The sequence below is a fragment of the Cataglyphis hispanica genome, chromosome 7 (assembly GCF_021464435.1).
Source record: "Cataglyphis hispanica isolate Lineage 1 chromosome 7, ULB_Chis1_1.0, whole genome shotgun sequence".
In the NCBI taxonomy this organism is placed as follows: Eukaryota; Metazoa; Arthropoda; class Insecta; order Hymenoptera; family Formicidae; genus Cataglyphis; species Cataglyphis hispanica.
This window is the reverse complement of record NC_065960.1, coordinates 7,243,390-7,265,503: the sequence shown is the minus strand read 5'-3', so window position 1 is coordinate 7,265,503 and position 22,114 is coordinate 7,243,390. Positions and strand designations below refer to the sequence as shown.

Genomic DNA, 22,114 nt, shown 5'->3' with positions numbered 1-22,114 from the left:
AGTTAAAAATTCTATAAAATTTTGCGAAATAAAATATTAGCCAAATATTTGCGATTTGTTCTGAAAATTGATTGAAGAACAGCTCTATGTGTGTGAGCACTTTCATGCGGATAAACACAGGATCGAACGTTACGAGACGTAAGATCGCCAAGCTCCCCAATGTCGAGTTCTCTTTCCCATCTCGATGGGAGGTTCATGCTCGATCAATAAGTCAATCTTCTCGCCGATACAAGGCTATCTTGTATCGAATCGATTTACCATTCTTCGTTCACCTCCGGCGCGTCCGATCTTCGACGGCGATATTATGTCACGTCTTCGTGAGATAAACGTTCTCGATTTCCCGTTAATCGAAACTCCACGAGAAGTGACGTACAACTTTCTCGCGGCCAGCAGTTGTCGCGATTTTCGGAAACGAAGATATAGACTTTTTTTGTATTTATACGCAAACGCGAACAAATTTATCTCGCATTCTCGGGATAAGAAGAGTTTATGTTCCCCTTTTACGTGAATTAAGCAGAGAAAGACGCGACGAGATTTGTCGGTGATAGTATCTCCCTTGAGGGAAGATTGTGTTTGCCTTTTTTTTTTTTGTCGATAGAAAATCTACGTTCGACTTCTGTCGATTTCCAACTAAAAGTACCGAGTCTTCCTCGGTACTCTCCGTTAATCTAGAAATTAAGAAAGGAGATTGCATTTATCTTACTTGTCGGTGATTTTTCCGCTCTTACTTGCGAAGTTTTTCTCCGCGCTTCCTGCAAAAGTTCTTCCGAGCGAAAAGTGCGATGAAAGCGCCGTTATCGTCGTTCGCGGTTTACGGAGCGACTACTCTCTGATTTCTTTAAGTTTGTTATTAATTAATCTTGAAATCTTGATCTCGCTTTTAAACGTACTGTTCGTTGTTTCGCTTAGTTATTAGTCGAGTAACTCGTGGAAAATTTAAAATTATTGAAAAATGTCAATAAATATTTCAGTGCTTGAATGAAACCTTTACGTTCATTTGACGATCGAAGCTGCTTTACTGTCTCTTATGCGCTTCAATGACTTGTTAATAGAAAATTCATTAAAGCATCTCCACGTGAAGGCTTTCCCAGGCAGTCTTGTCACATCCGTGAAAAGTTGTTTGACAGTAGAGATAGACGATCTATAATCATGATTATTTATTGCATTATTTTCATACACAAAATATACTAGCATATGGGGTATTCAAATACTTCGAATATTAATCTCAAAAAGTCGTGTATAAACAGTTTATAAACATAAATGTCAATATTGTTGTTGACATTTTATTTTTTTTTAATATACGAAATATATATATTTTTATATGAAATATAAATATTTTTATATGATATAATATATCCATTGATAATTATTTCCAGTATGTATAAGTATAACATAAGTAATATAATATTTTAATAGTAAATATTTTAATATTTTAAATAGTAAAGAAAATAATGCGTGTGTATGTGTATTCTGTATTTTTCTCAACAATTCTTTATTATTATTTTTTTATTGTAAAGCAAGTAAACACCTACTATTATTCGCGCTCAGATGATACGATTATGACAATCGCCTCACGCGAGATCGTAAATACTTTTCTAAATGCCCAGCAGCAAAAACGGCAGTCGCGCGGAAAGCACGGCTGTTTACGCGCTGTGAGAAACGGAATTACGGTGGTAAAGAACGCATCTTCTCTCGCCGAGAGAGAGAGAGCTCCGGACTTGCGCTCTGACAATGGGAATGCGCATCTTCTTCGTTTGTTGCCGCATCGTGGAAAGCCTCTTGTACGTACTCATTCGCGATCCTATCGGCAGGGTGAGACACGCGAACTTAGATTACTTCCTCGAAGCCAGAAAGGAAGCGATAAGAAAAGAGGATGACAGAGTCCTTTGGGCCGCGGGAATTTTTTTGAAAATTTCAATTTAATGCAAAGTTATAATTTGGAGTAATATTAATTGTTGTTTTGAATATAAAATTATATTTGAGTTTTATATGTGTTTTATATTTTGTTTTATATTTGTTTTAATAATTATATTTTGCGAATTTTATTATTCGAATTACTTTTTGACATTTAACTATGTAATAGAATTTAATACGAAAGTTTAAAAAACATTTAAACACAACTATCACATTATCCTCTTTAGAAAGTGCGAATAATAATAACATTACAAAGTATACGTTATGGAATTACGGATTATAAAAGGCATACACCTTAGATCGATGAATACGGCGAATCGGCTAGATTATCCGGGATAAGTAATTACGGTCGTAAATGGAATTCAGCGAAGGGTAAACGGAAGGGTAAACGTTTCAGAACGACATGTGAATTTATAACGCCATTCGCGCGCGGCGCACGTGCGCGCGACGAGAGACACCTACGTTGAAATTTTCACGAGTGTGAAAACGGTGAACGAACGAGAGGAGCGACGAGTACTCTCTCCGACATTCTCTCGGCGTGTCTGACGCAATGATTTACGCCGATTGTCATGTCATTTTTCCAACGACACATGACATTGTCCCCGTGACGTCGAGCCGAAAATAATCAGCCCGCACGGATCCTAATCCTTTGATCACCCACGAATTCTACGGGTAATTCTCGACGTCCCTCTCTCTCTCTCTCTCTCTCTCTCTCTCTCTCTCCGTGTCGTTCTCTGGATTCGACATCCGAGTATATAACGGGATTTTAGCAGTCTACTGCGCTACCGCTAGTGGGGTTGCTGGAGGATCAAGCGAAACGAGTTAGGGGTCGCGACGGGATCGTATGCTAATTTATGGATATGGTTTAATGGCGATTACGGGCTCCGATAACACCGAACCCCCAGCAGCAGTCGTAACGTTGTGACAGTATCAATTCCACTCCCGCGTCGCCGGATTGACGTCGCTCCGCACACCTTGCTCGCTCATGATTGATACTTTCGTTTCACACGGTTCGCGTGAAACCACGGGAATCTCTCGAGAATTTCTCTTTAGGAAAAAAAATTTCAGTCCGAGTTAAATTCTCTAAAATTATTCAATAATAAAAACGGGAAGAAAGTTTTTTAATGATGTTTCCGAGTTAACTTCAAGCTTACTTTAACTGTAGATCTTTAGGATACTTTTGCAGCAACGAAGTTTTTTTGTTCAAATCTATATCAATTATTAAAATATTTTACGTTAAAAATATAATAATCACGAAAGAGTGTATAATATTCCCCAATTTTCAAACACAACGCAGAGAAGTAAACACAGAGAAGAGAGAGAGAGAGAGAGAAATGCGAAAACGCAATATTATTAATTCTTTTAAAGAAAGAGTGACCGCATTACTATAAAGAAGCTGCTACTGTGCATCCTTCTCTTTCCTTCCTCATTTGTTTAACAAGGCAGGCTCGTATACAACGAGGCGCCTCGCCCTCGCGGGGCTTTTCCACTTTCAGCACAAATTTATGACGATGCTGCCTCTATATACCGAGTGGCCGGTACAGTTTTGCCTCTGAAAATCTCCCTCTCCTCATTCCTCTCGTCGCTTTGGCGTTTGGTACAGGAGCACCGTCAGAAGTCCATGAATTATTCTCACGGCTCTGCCCGTGGGAAAATACGAGAGTTGCGCCAGTAGGCATCGTAAATGCGACTGCTAATTGCACTCGCCGACGACGGCGACGACCGCTCTCTGGCCAACTAGCTTCGCGTACTTTCACGACCATCCCTTCTCGCTTTATTTCGCATGTTTTTGTCTTAGATTCGGGACACCCCCTTCGCCCGTCCTCGCGCGCTTTTGTCTCCGCGTATAGGAATTTTTAGCTTTTCACATTGGCCACGCGAAAGAGTTGCAACATTCTTGACTGATAATTCAAAATCTGAATTGGAAAATTTTTATCGAATTTTATTTGCATTAAACATTCTCGATTTTTATCGAACGAGAGACGAGTTTAAGGCTAAAATGCACGCATTCGTATTACGATATCTGTGAGACTGCTCGGGATTTCGATATTCAATTTTTACATCGTGTATAGAAACGAATTTCCGCGTTTGGCCGGACGCCAATTTCCAAGGCTTTTAAAACCATTAGGTGTCAATTGGTCTCGTTAATAATCGTTCATTTTCCGCCGGACTGCGGCGCAATAACGAAATCTTGGTGGACGCTAATGTAGCGATTTATCGCCCCCTCCCGAACGGCGCGGCGAAAAGCCATGACCCAGATAGGTGTGACGGTTATATGTATCGAATGACATTGAATTAATAATCGCTTTCGCGTGTGATGGACTTTTGTTCGTACGAAACGGTGATCGAATGCATTTTTTAAGGAATTTTGCAACACCTTGTCGTTGCAATATACGTCTGATTATTTTCTATCAACTGTCATCGCTACGTGACCTGGGCGTCGGATCGATTCTGGTTTAACCACAACAGTCGGAGCTTGTAACGAGTCTGTTATCGAGAACGTGGAAATGTCAATCGCGGAATGTGCGTACATTACGCACATTGATTGGTGACACTCGTGCGATGAATTAAATACGTTCAGAGAGAGAAACTCGCGCGAGAAACAATGAAGTGGTGCATATTTAATCGGATTCGTTAAACACGCACGTCGAGGATTTAGGTCGAATGTTAACGAGGTCAATTCATTGTCGATTCTGTTAATTTAAGACTTATCAAAACCATCTTAAAAGCGTGCAAAGCCGGGAATTTCAATTCGATATAATTACAAGATCTTTAACTTTTTATGCTTTACTATTATCATGAATATAATGAAACAGAGTGATTGCTTTATTTTCTTGATACATAGATAATTTTTTATTTATTTTTATTTTTTTTTATTTAAAGATAGTTAAGAAGAAGATAAACCTTCGCATGCATTTTTTTCACCTTTTAAAATTTATGATAATCTAAAAAATTTCTTGCATATAGAAATCGATTAAATAAATTTCTGATATGTATAGAATTTAATTTAATTTAATAGAACTTATCTATACACGTTTTTAGTATATCGAATAGAACTGAAATTGATAAAAAATTGCGGAATACGAGCTTTGTATTGATATTATTTATAGAGATGTGCGAAAAATATACAGATCGTTATAACGTTTAGCGATCGATCTCATCTTGAGGGTTCCTCAAGGGAAAGAGGGAAGGCTGAGAGATGGCAAGTGCAATTGTGCCGAGTGCAGTGCCACCGGCTGGTGCCTCCGTAACGGGTTTTCGCTCCTTCTCGCGTGTCTAGCGTAATTACCGGCATTACATACAACGTATGTACTCTACCAAAGTGTCTACCATCCGGAAAAAGTCGGAATTCTTTTGGGGGAATTTCCTCCAAGCTTTGATTAAACACCTTTTGTAGATAAAATTTTAATTTAATTTTTCTTGAATATGTTTATAAAAGATTGAAGACAATATAATTCTTTAAGAAAAAAAAAAGAACGATCAATAGATTTATTAACAGTTTAATTTTTGAAAGACATTTTAAACGTAATTACATCAGAAAGTTTGAATTGGTAGTAATGCTAAGTGCGGAATTAACTTGGCATGTCTAGTATAGCCCGAAGTTGCTAATGTAATCATTTAATCTTGAAAAGAGCATGTAGCGAATTCCACTTTACAAATAAAAACGAAAGATAGAAGGAAAATGTATTTTATTTTATTTATTTTATTTTCTGACGGACTTAGTGTTTAATTTTACGAAATCCAATTTGAGATTTATAAAGATCTTTGACACTGAACTTTTAAATACTGCGCGAGATAATATAGCATTTAATTCAATTTTTCATTGATCTATGACAAGAAGCTGTTGTTGTATTGCGAATATAAAAATTACGATGTAAAAGCCAGGGCATGCAAGTTACAGGATAATTTGTTAATGCGTCGAGAGAGATTGACGCAACTTATCAAAGCGGTAGGAGACACAGAAAAATTGTGCTTTAACGTAACGAGCAGGTGCTACTTGCAAATATTTCGCCATTTTCGAGTTTCCATCTCATGGATTTCTTGTTCGCTTGCTTTTATCAGCTGATATGATTATCGCACCATTGACTATCGGCTAACTTTGAAGCTTTTTGGTGAAGTGCTTGAAAGATTTTCTATCCAGCTACAGTAGGTCACAAATTCGAATCTTTAATGCTTAAGAGAAATGATAAGAGCAACACGTATCTTATGATTTTAAAATTATTTTTATCACGTTTATTATTATAACACATACACAGATTTCGGAATTACATGTCACGGTAAATTATAAGCTCTACGCTCGTATAGCTACGTTTACATTCCCGCTAACCCCGGAAGCTTTTCTTTTCGCGTCGCTTTTTATTTTCGCCGTACGAATCTTAGCGCGACGCGCCGCGTCCATTATTCATCGCGAATTCGACGTTTATTCGTCCGATATCGTACCGCTATAAATTCCTCATTCGTAGCGCGTGCAATTTGCATAACTCGATGTCGTCCTTCGTGCGGCGCGGAAATAAATTATCGGTTCGCGTAAATCATCCCGCACGAAACACGCCCGTCCGATGATGATCCGCGCGCGTACACAAAAGAGAGAGAGAGAGAGAGAGAGAGAGAGAGACACGAGCGAGCGGAGTGACTCAACCATTAAGAATCCCTTTCTCTCTTTCTCTCGCCTCTTTCTTGGTTGGTATGCGAGACCTTTTTTTCGTCGGCTCGTCCTTAGGTACGCGCCGCACGCGCATCACGTGTGGCGGTACAAACTGCAACCACACGCACTCCGGTGGGAATAACAAGTGGGATTAATCTTAAAAGAGCGTAATAGAGACTGACAATTCTTTCAAACTTAAGCCAGTGTATATTTAATCCAATGTATAATTATGCCCCCATATATGTGTGTGCATTTAAATTAGAGTCTAAAAACAATAATAATATAATATACAGAAAAATTTTATAACAAGGAATGAATACGTGTCTTTCCTTCAGAAAATAGAGAACGCATTTTATCTTAATTATTATTAAAAGTAGAAAAATACATATGAAGTAGAGAAAAAAGAATTTGACATTTCGCGAGTTTGCTGGAAAAATAGCTGATAAGAAAGTGATTATTAATAGCTTTGGTAATTATTTTAAATAGAAGTAACATCTATTAAGATATAATAAACACAAAGTGTTTTTTTCTAGCGTTTCTACATATATATTTCTTAATGTTTGAACGAGAATTCTTTTTTTAAATTCTTTTCTTTTTGCACAAAATCATCTTTCTGAGACAGTTCTCTGGTAGCGTGCGACAATATTCGCTCGGGTTTCCCTTCCTTTCGTCCGTTTCCTGCGAACCGTCGACTTTTATCGGCACGACGGCGTCGCCGTTACTGCGTTTCCATCGCGGTAACAAGTTTCACGGACCAATGGATCTGCAGTCGAAATTAAATTGCACTCCGGGGAGTTGGCGATTACTCACTTTCTGGGCGATACTCTACACGCGCGACCATCGTCTGTCGATAATTGAGTATCGGTTTTGTATGTAATAATAGCGAGAGCGAGAGAGAGAGAGAGAAAGACTACTAAAGTTTACGTAGAGAGAATGCATGTGCCGGTGCATAGCAAACTTTGAATAATTATGCGTATAACAGTTATAGTTTGGCATTTTTTTTTTTAATAAGAGCAAGAAAGAGAATTCCGTAATACACGACACACATACACACATACATCGTAAAATGTACAATACACTCTTGATACATTACAATTATTTAAATTTTATTTTTAATTAACTTCGCGTTTTTAATTAATAAGACGCGTTCTATTAAATTCTTGAGAAGGAAATTCCAAATTAAATGATTTCTCTGTTTTTAATTACAACCAGAGATTTTTATCGGATGCGCGCATTAGTTTTACCGTTGTCGATGATACTTGTTGCACGTCCACAGTTTTATCGAGTAATTTGACATTTTATATGCTGAGACTGACAGGAGGATATGTATCCAGAGCATGAAACGTTTGTTTCCGTTTCGCGGCAGATATCGTCGTTAGTATTCCGCAGGCCGTCGTACTAATATGATACCTCGCATTGGACGAAATTGCACTGCAATTTCCTTCTAGAACAATACGTTCTCTTGAATGCGACATTATTGATATTATGCGTGCCACGTTTTCCTACAATCCGAAACAAAATGTTTATGATGTGAGCGGATCTTTACACCGCAAGCAGCCAAGCATTAAATTGACCGCGGCATTAAATTACGGGTAAATAGTTGTATGTAAGAAATCTGAGCGTTTGTGTGCGATCGTTGAATTTAAAAAAAAAGGTTAAAGGAACTGATATGTTTTTTATCTGTAATAGCACGATCAAATTTAAAGCATCGAGCTCACTCTGTGTATTATATGAAAAAGAAAGGAGATAAAAACGAATGTACAGTTGCATATAGAAATTGAAGCATTAAATTTCTCAGTTATATTCGTTTCTCACGAATTAAACTTTAAAAACGTAAATAAATTATGCTTTTCTAAAATCATTGAAACTTATTGTTTATTCAATATTTATTGTCGCTAAAATTTCGTAAAAAATAGTGACGAATGACTCTCTCTCTCTCTCTCTCTCTACTTTTTGCTAAGGAAAATTCGAATTTTAAAATTCAAATTTTACGGGTATTCACGATTCGATTCAAATATCGTATCGTGCAGGTATTTTTTCAAAAAATAGAGTGATTTTTAGTCTCGTTTTAATTCTTTTCAGATTTTTTCCGACTTTTAGGATTTTATTTCTCGCGAGTGGATCACATATAAGAACATAAGCACTTCGCGAGTCGCGAGGTCCTTTGTCTCGTCGACTCTTTGTTTCCCGTCGACGGGTATCTCCTCGGCGGGTCAATGAATCGGCCTGTGCGCCGCGACGACGTTCGTCCGTGGAAAAAGCGTCTCGTTCGATGCGGGAGACGCGAGACGCGATGCATTGTTTGACAGTTTGCGACTTTATGCCGATGACATTGCACTGTCCTGCACGCATGTGCGTCATGTGCGTAGGAGATACGTGGATGTATGTCAAAGGCAAATATGTTATACATACACATACCAAATTATCTTCGAAAACATTTAACTTTTCTGTCTCACATTTTATATATATTTCTCTCTTTTACATTTAAATAGATAAAACAATTTTGTTCAGAAATATGTGTTAATTTTATTATCATTATTAATTGAATATTAAATTGTCGACAAATATTACTGCTACATCTGTGTATTTTCGATTTCAAAGTCGGTTTAAAAAAAAAAAAAAAATTGACATTGGATCTATTTATTTTCAAATTTTCTTATTTATGTAAAATATTTTAGTGTGATGGGAATTCACACAGATTCTATTTCAATAAAATGTAATTGAAATTAAACAGGAAATAAAAACTTGCGTCCACGGAATTTAATTTTAGATTTACAAAAGTTGTTGTCATCTGCATTAGTTTGTATGTGCGCGCGCGCTAATAAGAGCAGTTGTCCGTGTAGAACACTTAACAGTCGTGTGAAATCCGTCCGACGTAACTCTGTTCGTGGACATTGACGTAATCGTGCCCCAGTTGCGCACTCGCTATTACGCAAATGTGTTGTTGTCGCGATCGCTTCTTTCTCTTGTCGTCGTCGTTCGAGAAGCGCGCGAACGAATTGATTCGTCATTCGACCTCGAATTTTACGTCGAGATCTTCTCTCAATATTTGTACATTGATTGTCCCCATGTCACATATTGTCATTATCTTTTTTTAGCCGCTTTATTTTAGGATGCATGATTTACTAAAGAAAGTTTGAATAAAAACTCTCAAATATTATTTCGATAAAAATCAAATAGCGTGTATTGTTAAAAATAAAAGAATATAGTTTTTTTAAAAAATTATTCAGGGGAAAATTTTTCTCTGGAAATATAAAATATTATAAAAAAACAAATAGATGCAAGATCCTCGTTCTAATGTAAATCACATTTTATTTTGCCATTTTAGGAGATGACTGTACCACTCACACCATTGACGGCGATCGCGCAGACACCGCGAAAGGAGCACGAATCCAAGTTCACCTTCAACCCTCATCTTGCAAAGGTAAGAATCGATTGATCCACCCACTCGCCGATCAAAATGGCAAACGGGAATCGAGAGTAATCACTACTCCGGTTGAAAGAGCGCTTTGACGTTTACGGTTGCTAAGAGGATGCCCTTAATCCTTCCGTTGCTAGTTACGAGCTATTTTATGAGAGAGGAAACTTTCACAACTTGATCTGTAGGAAATTTTTATTTCCATGTCAGTTACAACATTTCTTATAATTTCTTATTTGAAAAACAAAAGTAAATTAAAAAGAAAATTAAAACACAAGAATTGTAAAATATAAATAAATTTTTTTATTTTAAATCGAAACAAATTTTTTACTTAACACGAGGAAAGAGTCGAGGGTTATTAAGCATTGTATTATTATTATTAATCGTGATATTCGTATTTAGGTAATTCAAAGAACTATCTGTGACACACAATATTGAGTAGTTTCTCAACGATAACAATTGATAACTAGGAACGCTGTATATACTCGTAGTTGATAATGAGCAACATTCCAATGAGAAGCACAGATTAATTTCGTTATCGAAAGCATACATTTTTTTCGCGGCAACCAAAAGGAACGAGTGCGAAACATATGAGATTAAGTTCGTGCGTGTCTCTCGCGAGCGTGATAATTTCAAAAGCGTGATATCGATCACGGCAACATTTCGTTCGTGCCACTTGGCACGATGTCAAGCAGCGCGTTTGTGGCGTGTGTTTTGGGCGCGTGTGTTTGGGCGCGTGTGCACGTGTATATATAAAGACGGCCAGTCGTCGTAGGTATCGTCGTAGGTGATACGTAGCGAGAGAAGTCTCGCGTAATATCTTATTTGCAAGAATTAGCATTTTACGAGAGTTGCGAACGCGCCAATCTCTAAACTGAATCTCTAAACTTAATCACAACGATAACATAGACGTGAGCAATTTGCGCATATATTAACTACAAACTATTATTATATATAAAGAAAGATAAGGGCGTTTTACATTTTATGACTTGTCGATGCATTTATTTTACTTGTAATTGATATTTAATGTAAATCTGTCTCGCGATAATACGCGACTACTATTTTATGCCAATTGAAATTAGCGGCTCTGATGTTTATGGCATGTTTAACTGATCGTCTAATTGAGCGTTTAATTGATTGGAATAAACACCCGGTTACTGTTATTGAAACATTGTTTCGACAAGCGGAACATTGATACCTACGGGCGAAATAATTCTGGAGCAATAATGTCGGTCGGATGGGAAATGTCTCGGATCGCATTAATTCGAGCTAGGCCCCGTGCTACTTGGCAACGTATCAAACGTTTGCTGCTCTCAAAAGCTGCAGCGGCCATAACGCGGCTCAGGGTGGGACGAGATTGGGGCAGGGTTGACGTTGGCAAAAAGATAGAGAGAGAGAGAGAGAGAGAGAGAGAGAGAGAAAGAGGATGCGGTGAGCCTCGTAAGAGCGTCGGTTTAATTCAGGGTGCGTTCTTCTTTTACAGCGATGTCTCTTTTGCGGTAACGTAAAAACTTCATCGTGCTTGACCGCACTGCGAAACACGCGGTAATCATTATGCAAATAAAACTGCCGATGAAACTAATCCGTCTGTTCATTTCTCTTTTTAGACTTATTTTTTATCATTCTCCGATCGTGACATTTCCTACTTTCTCTGATATAAAAATCTATATATTTTGTGTAATCAAGTAAATCAAGTAAACATTTTCATAAAAGAAATAATGCAATTTATTTTTAATAGGAAATGAAGAAACGCAATTCTCTCTCTCTCTCTCTCTCTGTTAGCAAAATAAAATTTTTTTATTTTGTTTTGAATATAGAAGATACATTCTATTAAATATACGCAGTATTACAGTTATATAGAATTATTAAATCTTATTAGATTTTATTCAATATTTGTAGCTTCCGCATTCTCAACATTTGCAATAAAATCTAAAATGACAAAAAAAGGGTTTATATATAAAAGATGACAGAATATATAAATTTACGAAGAACAATAAAAATATGTAATTATATATTAAATATGTAATCTGGAAAGGAAAAAATTAAAGAAACAAAAAGAGAATAGAATATGAAATATCTCATGTTTTATCAGAAAGTTTATAATAATCGAGGAAAAATTTGCTAGTTTGCAAGCAAGTTAACTAATTTATGCGCATTACTTAGCAAATTAATACTTGATTTCGGACAATTTTTATGGAACTTTCATCAGCCTTACCGCCATTTTATAACATCGTAAACTGATTTACAACGTCTGATAGGTCTTTGCGTGATATTTGCAACCCGATACGCTGCAGGAGACTACATTGCGTACTATAAATTCGTTTCCCGTTTTTACCATCCCGCCGACAAAACTGCGAAGAGAATCGGCGGCAAAGAGCTGGGAAAAAAGTGCGCGCAGTAAAAAAGGCAGGAAAGAAGAAAGGCGGGAAAAGAGAGAGAGAGAGAGAGAGAGAGAGAGAGAGAGAGGGAAATGAGAGACGAGGCGAAATCGGCCTCGTAAAAGTGGATTAATTCGGACCGTCGTATATATACCTTTTCCACCCAGGATCTTTTTTGCGCGCACGCGCGAGTAAATTGTAATAACGGGCGAATGCAAAATCGCTGCCGGCATTTTTCCTGCTCAAACGTCACGAGAATTACTCGCGGACTTACCGGAATGAGAAATATAGCGCGAACCCATTCGCCAAATTGTGCAGCACGTGGAATCTGTCCGCGGCCGATTTCGCGCTTTTGCAGATGAAAGGAATCGTTATGCGATATAATACCCCGCGTTTTGTAGACATAATCACTGTTTTAACTTAGCAGGTGAATGCGTATTATAATCCTAGTGTTCACGTTATATGCATAAAATACGCTGAAATAATTTATAGCTTTTATTTTTGTTATGTCATCTTATTTCTGTTATAATTGATAGTAATATAATAATTATTATTTATAAATTATTGATTATAAATAATATTAAATTTATTGATAAATACTCATATATACATATATATGTGTATGAAATTTAAAAATACAATTAATTTGTAGTAGCGTTATTTGTTAATCTGAGTTTATTACGATATATTGATTTACTCGGTACCCAAAAAGCATTTAATTACACGATGCAAGTTGATTATTTCGCGTGAAGTTTCGCGGGAATGCCGCCGAGACTGATATATTATTTCATTCGCGATTACAAGAATGTATGTAAAGGGCCGCGAAAGCGCGCGATAAATTTCTATTATGCCGAGAGAGAAGGGTCCACGGTATCAAGGGAGATGCAGCATTATAAATTACTCGGATGCGGAAGCCGAGAGAGACAAAGTACACTTTCGCGGTTTCCTTTACAAATTTTCTCAGATCCGTTTAATTTCCCATTGCTTTCGCAAACTTCCTCTTTTTGCCCTTTTGCAGTTTGATCGACGCTAAATACTTACCTCCGTTGCTTGAACAAACTTTTATGCGCGAATCGATGCTTATGCCATTTTTTAGAAGTGAATGCAATTTTCATTTAAGTATAACATGTCTCGCATTGACATGTCAATTTCTCGGAATGTTATTAGATTCTGAAGAAAGGGAAAGGACTTGATTTATTTGATCGGATTTTTTTCTTTGACATATTTTACGATTGTAGAGAAGTTAATTTTGTTGAGCACAAGATTCGATCGATTTATATTATAACCACTGTTCAACGTATTTTTATCTTTTGCAGTTGACAGAAGTGGCTCCACCAGAACCTGCAAAGCCTCGTGAGTACCTAAAATTTTCATTATCCTTTCTATCGTTGTGTCTTTAAACGAAATGTGAATATTTGAGAGCGCGATCTCAAAAAACTTATCCCTCACAAGATAATCGTGGCAAAAAATAATTTATAGTTTTTATACAACAATATTTTTTGCATATATTAAGAGTGCATTTTTTCATCATTTATTTTTATATAAACTCTCTTTTTATGTATAGGATTTCACTTAACGATTATACGTACATACGTATATGTATATTCATGCTTTTAAAAACCAGATACAAAAAGTTCTTGTCAGTTTTATTACACATTTTTACAAGCTAAAGTTTCATTAATGTGTCGCTGCCAACTTTCGAGTTGATATTTCGATATATTTGCTGCAAATTTTTCGCGATAAAACGCACATTGCGTCAGAATACACAATGCATTAAACATCACCGAGGGGGATATAATTTTTGGAGACTGTTCGCCACATTCGGCGATTAAAATCCGACGTCACGAATATTGCTACAAACGATATTTTAGAGTCACGCGTACGGCTGAATGGATATTAATCAGCGCGTCTGTAATTCGCGCGTGCGGTATCGATATAAAGTTCACCGATCGATGCAATAGTTATACATATGTATCCGCTTGTTTTCATAAAAAAAAAAATAAAATAAAATAAAATGAAAAAGGGACGAGAGAAACATTCGCGGTGGTGAAAAGCGACCAACCAGCGCTATCGAACGTAAAACCTGTGGATTCCATGCAAAATCTCGATCGTCAATTTTGCGGGTGCGATTTCATGAATCAACCATCCGTGACCTCTGCCATTCGTTCATTCAGCCGTTTAAGCGCTCGAAATACATGTTATTTATTTGCTCGTGTGCGATTCTGCCGCGACTCATTTATCGCGAATACTACAGATTATTTGCACGAAGCAATTCTCCGTGGCTTTATCTCGTTATCAGTTATTTTTTTAATATTTATATTTTTTGCAAATATATTACTAAATCTTGATATAAAATATGAAAATTTTTTTTGATTATAAGAAGCGATTCTACGCGTAAACGATCGATTGTATTGAGAAAATAATGAATTTTTTCTCGGCAAAAAATCCTCGCGCATTAACGGTTGTTTTCTGCGATAAAAATCAATCGCGAAAACTTGAAAGCGTAATATTCGTGTAGCGAGCGTTTAAATATTTGACATCTTTGTGCGAACATCACCGCGCAGGAAGCTTTCCAACATAATACTTTTATACGTTAAATCCGACGTTCTTCTCGACGTATAAAAACCCGAGAGACACATTATATATATATATATGTTATTAAAAATGGATTAGCAAATTTGTATTAATATCGTTTACAATATATGATCTTCCGTTAAACGAGCAGCGAATTAATTATAAAATCGATCAAGAGAGCTCCGTTTATTACAAAGTGAATAATAAACATGTTTAATCAAATCGATTAGCGGAATTGATGATTGCGTGAAGATTTTATAAAATTTACCTTTGCAAAGTTTTATAGCTCCATTTCGCTTAACGATTATATAAATTTAAGAAAAAAAGAAAATCTGTAGATTATCGATATTCCGGCATTTCTAAATGAATGCGAGAGAAGTTACTGTTTCATGAATTAATCATTTCTCTCTCTCTCTCTCTCTCTCTGTTTCTCTCCCCCTGCCATTTTCTGCCCGATGCTCGAATACAGTGGCTACTTTACAATGGCTATTACCAGGGTTACAACCATCCCTCATCAACAATCTAGAGTTGGGCGGGACGAATTTGCTTCTCGTTGGGTAAATTTGAATTAGTCCCCGCGATAAGCCTATTTCGCGCCCTTTACACAATTGTGCGAAAATCGCCTAACTCGTTCAAGCTAATCAAAGAAACTACGAGTTAATACGAGCGAAAATACGACGCACCTATGACATGCTGGATAAAGATAATGAAGATAAATATTTTTCTCTACTAAAAATATAATTATAATTTATAGCAAGGAATTAAAATTATTAAAATTGATGTAAAAAAGTAGAAATATTGAGATAAACATCCACGTTTCTTCATCAGACTTTCGTGGAATGGCATCGTATACATATATTGGCCTGGTGCAGTTATGGCTTATCAATTTATTCCTTTCTGGAATCACGATATTGACAGTTTCCCGTTAACGAGGTTCGACGCAAGTTCCACGAACGGCAACAGGATTCGCGCCGGAGAATCCATTCCCGCGAATTTCTTCTGGATCAGAGAATCGTTTATAATCAAATAATATTACATTTTTTCAGAGTAGATTCGATGCAAAGTACATTCGAAGGAAGATCGAAAATAGTAATATTAATCTATCATTTTCTCGAGCCCTTGTTACTAAATAATGAGTTATATATAAAGAAAATTTTAAAAAAATTCATACAAGTTTACCGGAAACATAGGAGGAAATTTTGAAAAAAAAAAAAAAAAAAAGTTGCGACTATTTCCGTAAATGAATGCAAGTCTGCCTCGTGTTTGAACTTTCGCATTTCAGCATGTCGGGTCGGTGCGGTAACTTTTGACCCAGTCTGTACCTTGATGCTCCATTGAGCAAATTAATGAGGACCGCTCGACATTATTATTGAGCCACGCAGGCGCACACGTGTAACATCGTCGATACATAATAACCGTTGTAATATCGTGATCTGCGTGAGCTTGCTCGGTGAACAATATTAACATTACAATACAGACTGCGCAACATTATGTCGAAATATCTCGACGATGGAAAATGTTTTCAATTTTATTATATACTAGAATTATTATATACTTTATTATATAATATATTATTATATACTTATATATAATAGAATTGAATATAGACGTTAATTTTTTAAGTTCCTAATTTGAGATTGATTTTTTTGTTCAACAAGAATTCTTTTTTACTTATTTATTATCATACTCTTAATTAAGCCATTTGAAGAGTTCTCTTAGCATTATTATCAGATGCATTATTTATATTTTAAAATTAGTTTGCTTGGAAATTCTCGGAAAATTGCCGAAGAACAATTTCCCAGTCATGTTCGAGAGTCTTGTCAAAAATTGCGACATGTCTTTTAATAAATAAGAAGCCAGAAGCAGAGTTAATTCCGCGAAGCGCCCTGATTACCGCGCGAAAGAGTCGAGGTCGAGCTTGATTAAGAGAGGAGGGAAGCGCGTTAAGCACGCCGGGGATCCTGACACGCGTGCGATATCGCCCACGCCCACGTCGCACCGTTCTGATCTCGCCTACCTGTCCGCGCACGTGTTGCCCACGCGGGTTGAACCCGTACCTATCGCTTCCTACCAGAGCGTCGATCGCATCGGTGTTAATGAGCGAAGGCGCGATCGCGTGACTTGACACGACCTTTGACGAAGCCCCCGGGCCACAGACGACACCGCCTAGGGTGAATGAGCGATGAACGACTATGTCGAATCCGTTCATCCCTTATTCACCCTAACGATCAAACAACTCGACGGCAATCGCAAAGCGTGGATTTTCTTTTCCATGGGGATTTCTCACGATATATTCTATACTTTGAACGGTGAATAATAAAGCTACGTATCGAGGATTTTTGAAATATTTAGGAATCTGAATTATTTATCATTCTGAGTCGAGAAGAAAGAAAGCGCGAGTAAAATAAATTGCTTATCTAGAATTATGAGAAAAATATTTTATATATCTTGAGAAAAATGCCGTTTATTACAAGTTACATTATAAAGAAAGAAGGGTGAAAATAACAAGACACATATACTAAGTAAGATTTATAATCTTAAACTTGTAACATAATTTTTGAATTCATTGCAAGTTACTTTATTTTAGATATCATCACGATATTTGTATTATATAAAAAATGCAATTTTATACGAAATCTTTAATTATCGTTGATGAAGTAAATCATTCTAAAAATTCATCAAAAATGATATATCGACAAATAAGCGCGAATTTAAAAAAATAATAAACGATGAAACATACGTCTCTGCGAATGATAACCATTTTCTCGGCGAAATGGATTACGATGGATTATGAACTTTGCGAAGTCATCTTCAGGAATTAATGTCGATCAATGTCGTTAGTTCAACGCCGCGCACTCGTGATCGACCTAGTGAGGAGTTTTAGTTTCCGGGCTCTCGTGTACATACACGCAAACGGAATCGAAGATGATCTTGCACCGAACTCCCGACATAACAAATCAATCCCCATCTTCGTGATTTGCTCTCCTCTTCATTCTCTCAAAGATCATCTTGCTCTCGCTCCTACAATCTCCTTTTTATCTTCTTTGACATTTTTTTTTCTCGGTCGCTCATTTTTATCCAGTTGCGTCATCTCTCCTTCCTTTGGTTCATACATCCCTCTCACTGTCTCTTTGTGCACCTCTCTTCGCTCTCGTCATCCGCAAAATTCTCCACCCTTCGCGTTCGTCCGTCTTTCTCCTCCTGGCGTCCTCTGTCTCCTTCTCACTTCCGCGCCGCTATTCTCCGCTCGCCCTCTCCCCGCTTCCTCATCCTGCCGCTTCCGCCGTCCGCGATACGCCGAGTAGGATGAGTGAGGGCGACGAGATGAGGAGCTTGATTGGTTTCCATGGAAACCAACCAGCTTTGCACTGGCATCTGGCATCTCTCCCGGTTGAACCGTCGCCGTCATCTATCGCATCGCGTTGCACGTCGCTCGTTTTGCGAACCGATGCGGTACGACATACCGACGTAACACCGACGAGAAACCGAAGAATCGCGGAGAATCCGACTCTTCTGAATTTCATGGAACCGGCCCTCCCATCGCCGGAGGGCGTCGTCTATTTTCGAGCATTTTTGTGACAGTTATTCCCCTCCCGGAGGAAAGAGCGCCTTCGTCGGTGGTCAGGGATCGGTTAACGAAGAGTGAAAATGTTTGAATGGGTGGAGGGAGAAATTTTACGTGTGTCCGTAAAATTTTTGGTACTTCCATTCTCTTTGGGATATGTCTCGAATTTATCGCCACTTCTCGAGTGAATGGTTATGAGGATTTTTATTCAATCGTGATACGAGGTTATCACTCTCTACTGAATTGTAGATGGATAATAAAGATGTCATTTAAGACGGCAGGAAATAAAAAGAGTGACAAATGTTTCGACGTTTGTAGTTTATTCATTGCTTCGTACTCGATAGAATCATCATCATTAATCTTTTGCACTCTTTGTAAATCATGTAAACTTGGTGTAACATTAATTCTCCAAGTTTAAGTAGTAAATCAAACAACACATATTAATTATTGTTCTAGTTTGCGCTTTGATGATGCTAAAACGAGGACGAAACAATTAATATTGATTTATTTGTGCGGATAGCGATATCGGTTCAGAAGGAAGCCGCTCAAATTCTCACACTTTATAGTCTCGTCCGGCGGATAATCGTAATAATTATCTGGATAGAAGAGAGAGAGAGAGAGAGAGAGATGCGTCGCGATGACCACCACGACGCGGAGAATTTCAGGCTTGCGGCAGTAACTCCGCCGCCATCGTCACCACTGCGGCGCAATTCCCGTGACATTAATTATTGAAATCGCCGTTGGCGTTCCAGCCAACCATCTCTCTCTCTCTCCCCCCTCTCCCCTTTTCCTTTACCATCCCCCGGCCCTCCTGTCCTGCTTCCCATCGTTTCTCGCCGCTGCACTCGTCGGCGGCCGCGATCTCGAACGCGATTCTCCTTCCTTCCCTGGTCGCTGCTCTTGCTTATTCCGCGCGCACGACCGACATCTTCGCCCTCGCGCTCTCTCTCTCTCTCTCTCCTCAGCCTCGTTTTCTAGTTCGGAGGAAGTCCCTTGGGCTAAGTTCGCCGAGGAGTAGCCTAGAGACTGCATCTGTTTAATATTCAATCGCTCAGATCTCGCAAACGCACGAGATGCGAAGCAACCGAAGAGATCGAAACGACAAATTCTGGAGAAGATGCTTGACAGATTTTATTTGCGATCAAGTTGGTATAGCGTATATTCTTTCACCTTGCTTGAATATTATTGTGAAGTGATAAAGGACCGGGGCTGTCTTGATAGTATTCACATTTTCACTTGTGCAATCTTCACTCTCTGCCTTTTTTTAGTTTTCTCTTAGCTCCTAAGGTAGTCGAGTGGCTTTAATTCATTACAGCGGCAAGCTAACATCATTCATCAACCGAAGACGACTTTGAAATATCGTTAGACGGTCTGTCCCACGTGAGGGGAATCTACTGCGGTTTAACGTTAGACAACTCGAAAGCAATATCTCTAATCTCTCCTAGCTCGTTATCCCGTCTCTTCGTTTAAACTAGTTCGCGGATCGTTGCTTTTCTTTCATGATGGAAATTCGCGGCCAGTTGAAGAGATGCTGCGCGCGCGCGCGCGCGCTCTCATATGTTTTAAATCAATATTTTGGATAGCTCACGGCGACGCGATTCAAATTTCCTGGTGGAAAAACGTTGATTGGCCGATAAGGAGAAAAATGTAGCGGAAAATATACGACACGTATACTCTTTCGAATATCATATTTATCGCGAAAAACGATACTATCCGCGTGCGAGTTATCGGAACTGTTGCTCTGAATTTTTTTTAAACTTTGTCGCAATTTGCGATAGAAATCGAGATGAGATGACGCAGAACTTTGCGGATGGCCCTTCGTTCTTGAGCTAAGGACACAAATGGAGGGAGATGTATCATGTTCTTGAGCGAAGTTGAGTTGTCGCTATGAATAAATCATTAGTCTCTTCATTACAATATAGATATACATACTGTCATTCCAACAATGCTGTAGTGTTTCATACACAATTGAACACACGGGTTCTAATTATTAGATTAACATCATCGTTCATTGAACTTTAAGTAGTTAAATAGTTAATTTCGATATATATATTATAATCATCGTTTTGTCATTTAATCTTAACTTTAATCAAATGTGACAGTCTTTCATAAAATGAAGATTGTTCATCAGGTTATTAAGTATTTCGCAATGAAAAATTGATTCTCGCGAAATTTAATGATCTTGGTTGAAGGCAACAGACTGGTTATATCTCCATCCGTCATCTGATATGTTTGCGATGTCTAGGGTCATTGTAATTTATAGCTTCATGGTCTGTGAATTTTTTGTCATGACGTTTTTTTTTTTTATAGAGATTGAGAGATGGGGAGATAAAAAAATATATTAAAATATAGATCAGCCTAGATTGGCACATCAAAAAGATAAATATTAAAAATCAATAGGTTATTAAATACGGTGTTAAAAATCGGTTAACACGGTTAAAAATCAATAAGTTATTAAAAAACGGTTAAAAATCAATAAATTATTAAATAAGTTATTAAATACGGTCATTAAACACGGTGAAACACATTGCAGAAAGATTTATCTCAATGCAAACACTCAAATCGGTAATATCTAACCGGATTTTCTCGTCGTGTTTTAAAGCGATGTAACAACGTCGATATATTGAGACTCGACCTAATTGGTATAATTTTTCTTTCGATGAGAAAATAACTGTTGCTACAATGAATCTGTTTAACTGCAAAAGCACACATTTACGTTGAGAGTGCAAAGTATCATACTTCATTAAATTTTTATGAGATATAATTTAGCATTTAATTCAGTTTATTTAATTGGATTGAGTTTAATGGACCTCCGTAATTTTTTAATCCTGGAAAAAAAAAAATAAAAGTACATAACACTATATTTTTGCACGTATAATGAACGTGTGCTTTGCTTAAAATTATGAATAAAATATATTCAACTGAAGAATCATAATCGTTTCAAACATTTGCTGATTTATTTATTAATCTTTTCATCACAGTAATCATCGAGAAAGCCCTTATATTTATAGTTTGACTTTCACGCATCGCTCGCGTGTAATAATTTTATTTGACATTTTGCTCGCGTGTTTTTTTAGACGGTGAGGGAGAGAGAGAGAGAGAGCGAAGATGTCGCGCTCGCAGAGAGTGATTGCCATCTAATCATGTGAAGGCTATTTAAAATTACATATCGAAACTCGCTTTAACAGCATTACACTGATAAGCAAGCCTTTCGCGGGAGATCGTTCTTAAAAAAAAATTAAAGCACGCCACGTTTTCTCCCGATAGGTCTCTCATTAACTTTGCTACGTAAGACGTGAATATCTTTATTTTAAATTTGTGAGACGTAAGAGCGTAAAAATCTAGTGCAATGATTGTCCGCGGATTCGGGTTAATGATGTAAAATTGCATGAAGAGAGAGAGAGAGAGAAAACATAAATAATTTGCACTGTATTGATGTAAATACATCGATAAATTGCATCTTTCAATTTGTTATTAAGCTTTGAATGCATATTGCTTTCGATGCTGGTGTAACAGTAGTGCTTTCTCGAGGTGTTGTTGCGAACTATTTTGCGTGTATATTTGCATACAATACGTACTGTGTTATCTATTTAAGTTTACAAGCGGGTATTTTTCTTTCT

General features: G+C 37.4%; 1 protein-coding gene across 7 annotated transcripts in view; it reads left to right on the top strand.

Annotated features, from left to right (window-relative positions):
• LOC126851015 (AF4/FMR2 family member lilli) overlaps positions 1–22,114 on the top strand; it is a 181,065-nt gene that overhangs the window by 113,234 nt on the left and 45,717 nt on the right. For all 7 annotated transcript variants that reach the window (XM_050594533.1, XM_050594539.1, XM_050594537.1 and 4 more), the window contains 2 exons: positions 9,888–9,983; positions 13,672–13,708. In XM_050594533.1, the coding sequence (XP_050450490.1) occupies positions 9,888–9,983; positions 13,672–13,708 (133 nt within the window). The remainder of the gene's footprint in view (positions 1–9,887; positions 9,984–13,671; positions 13,709–22,114) is intronic.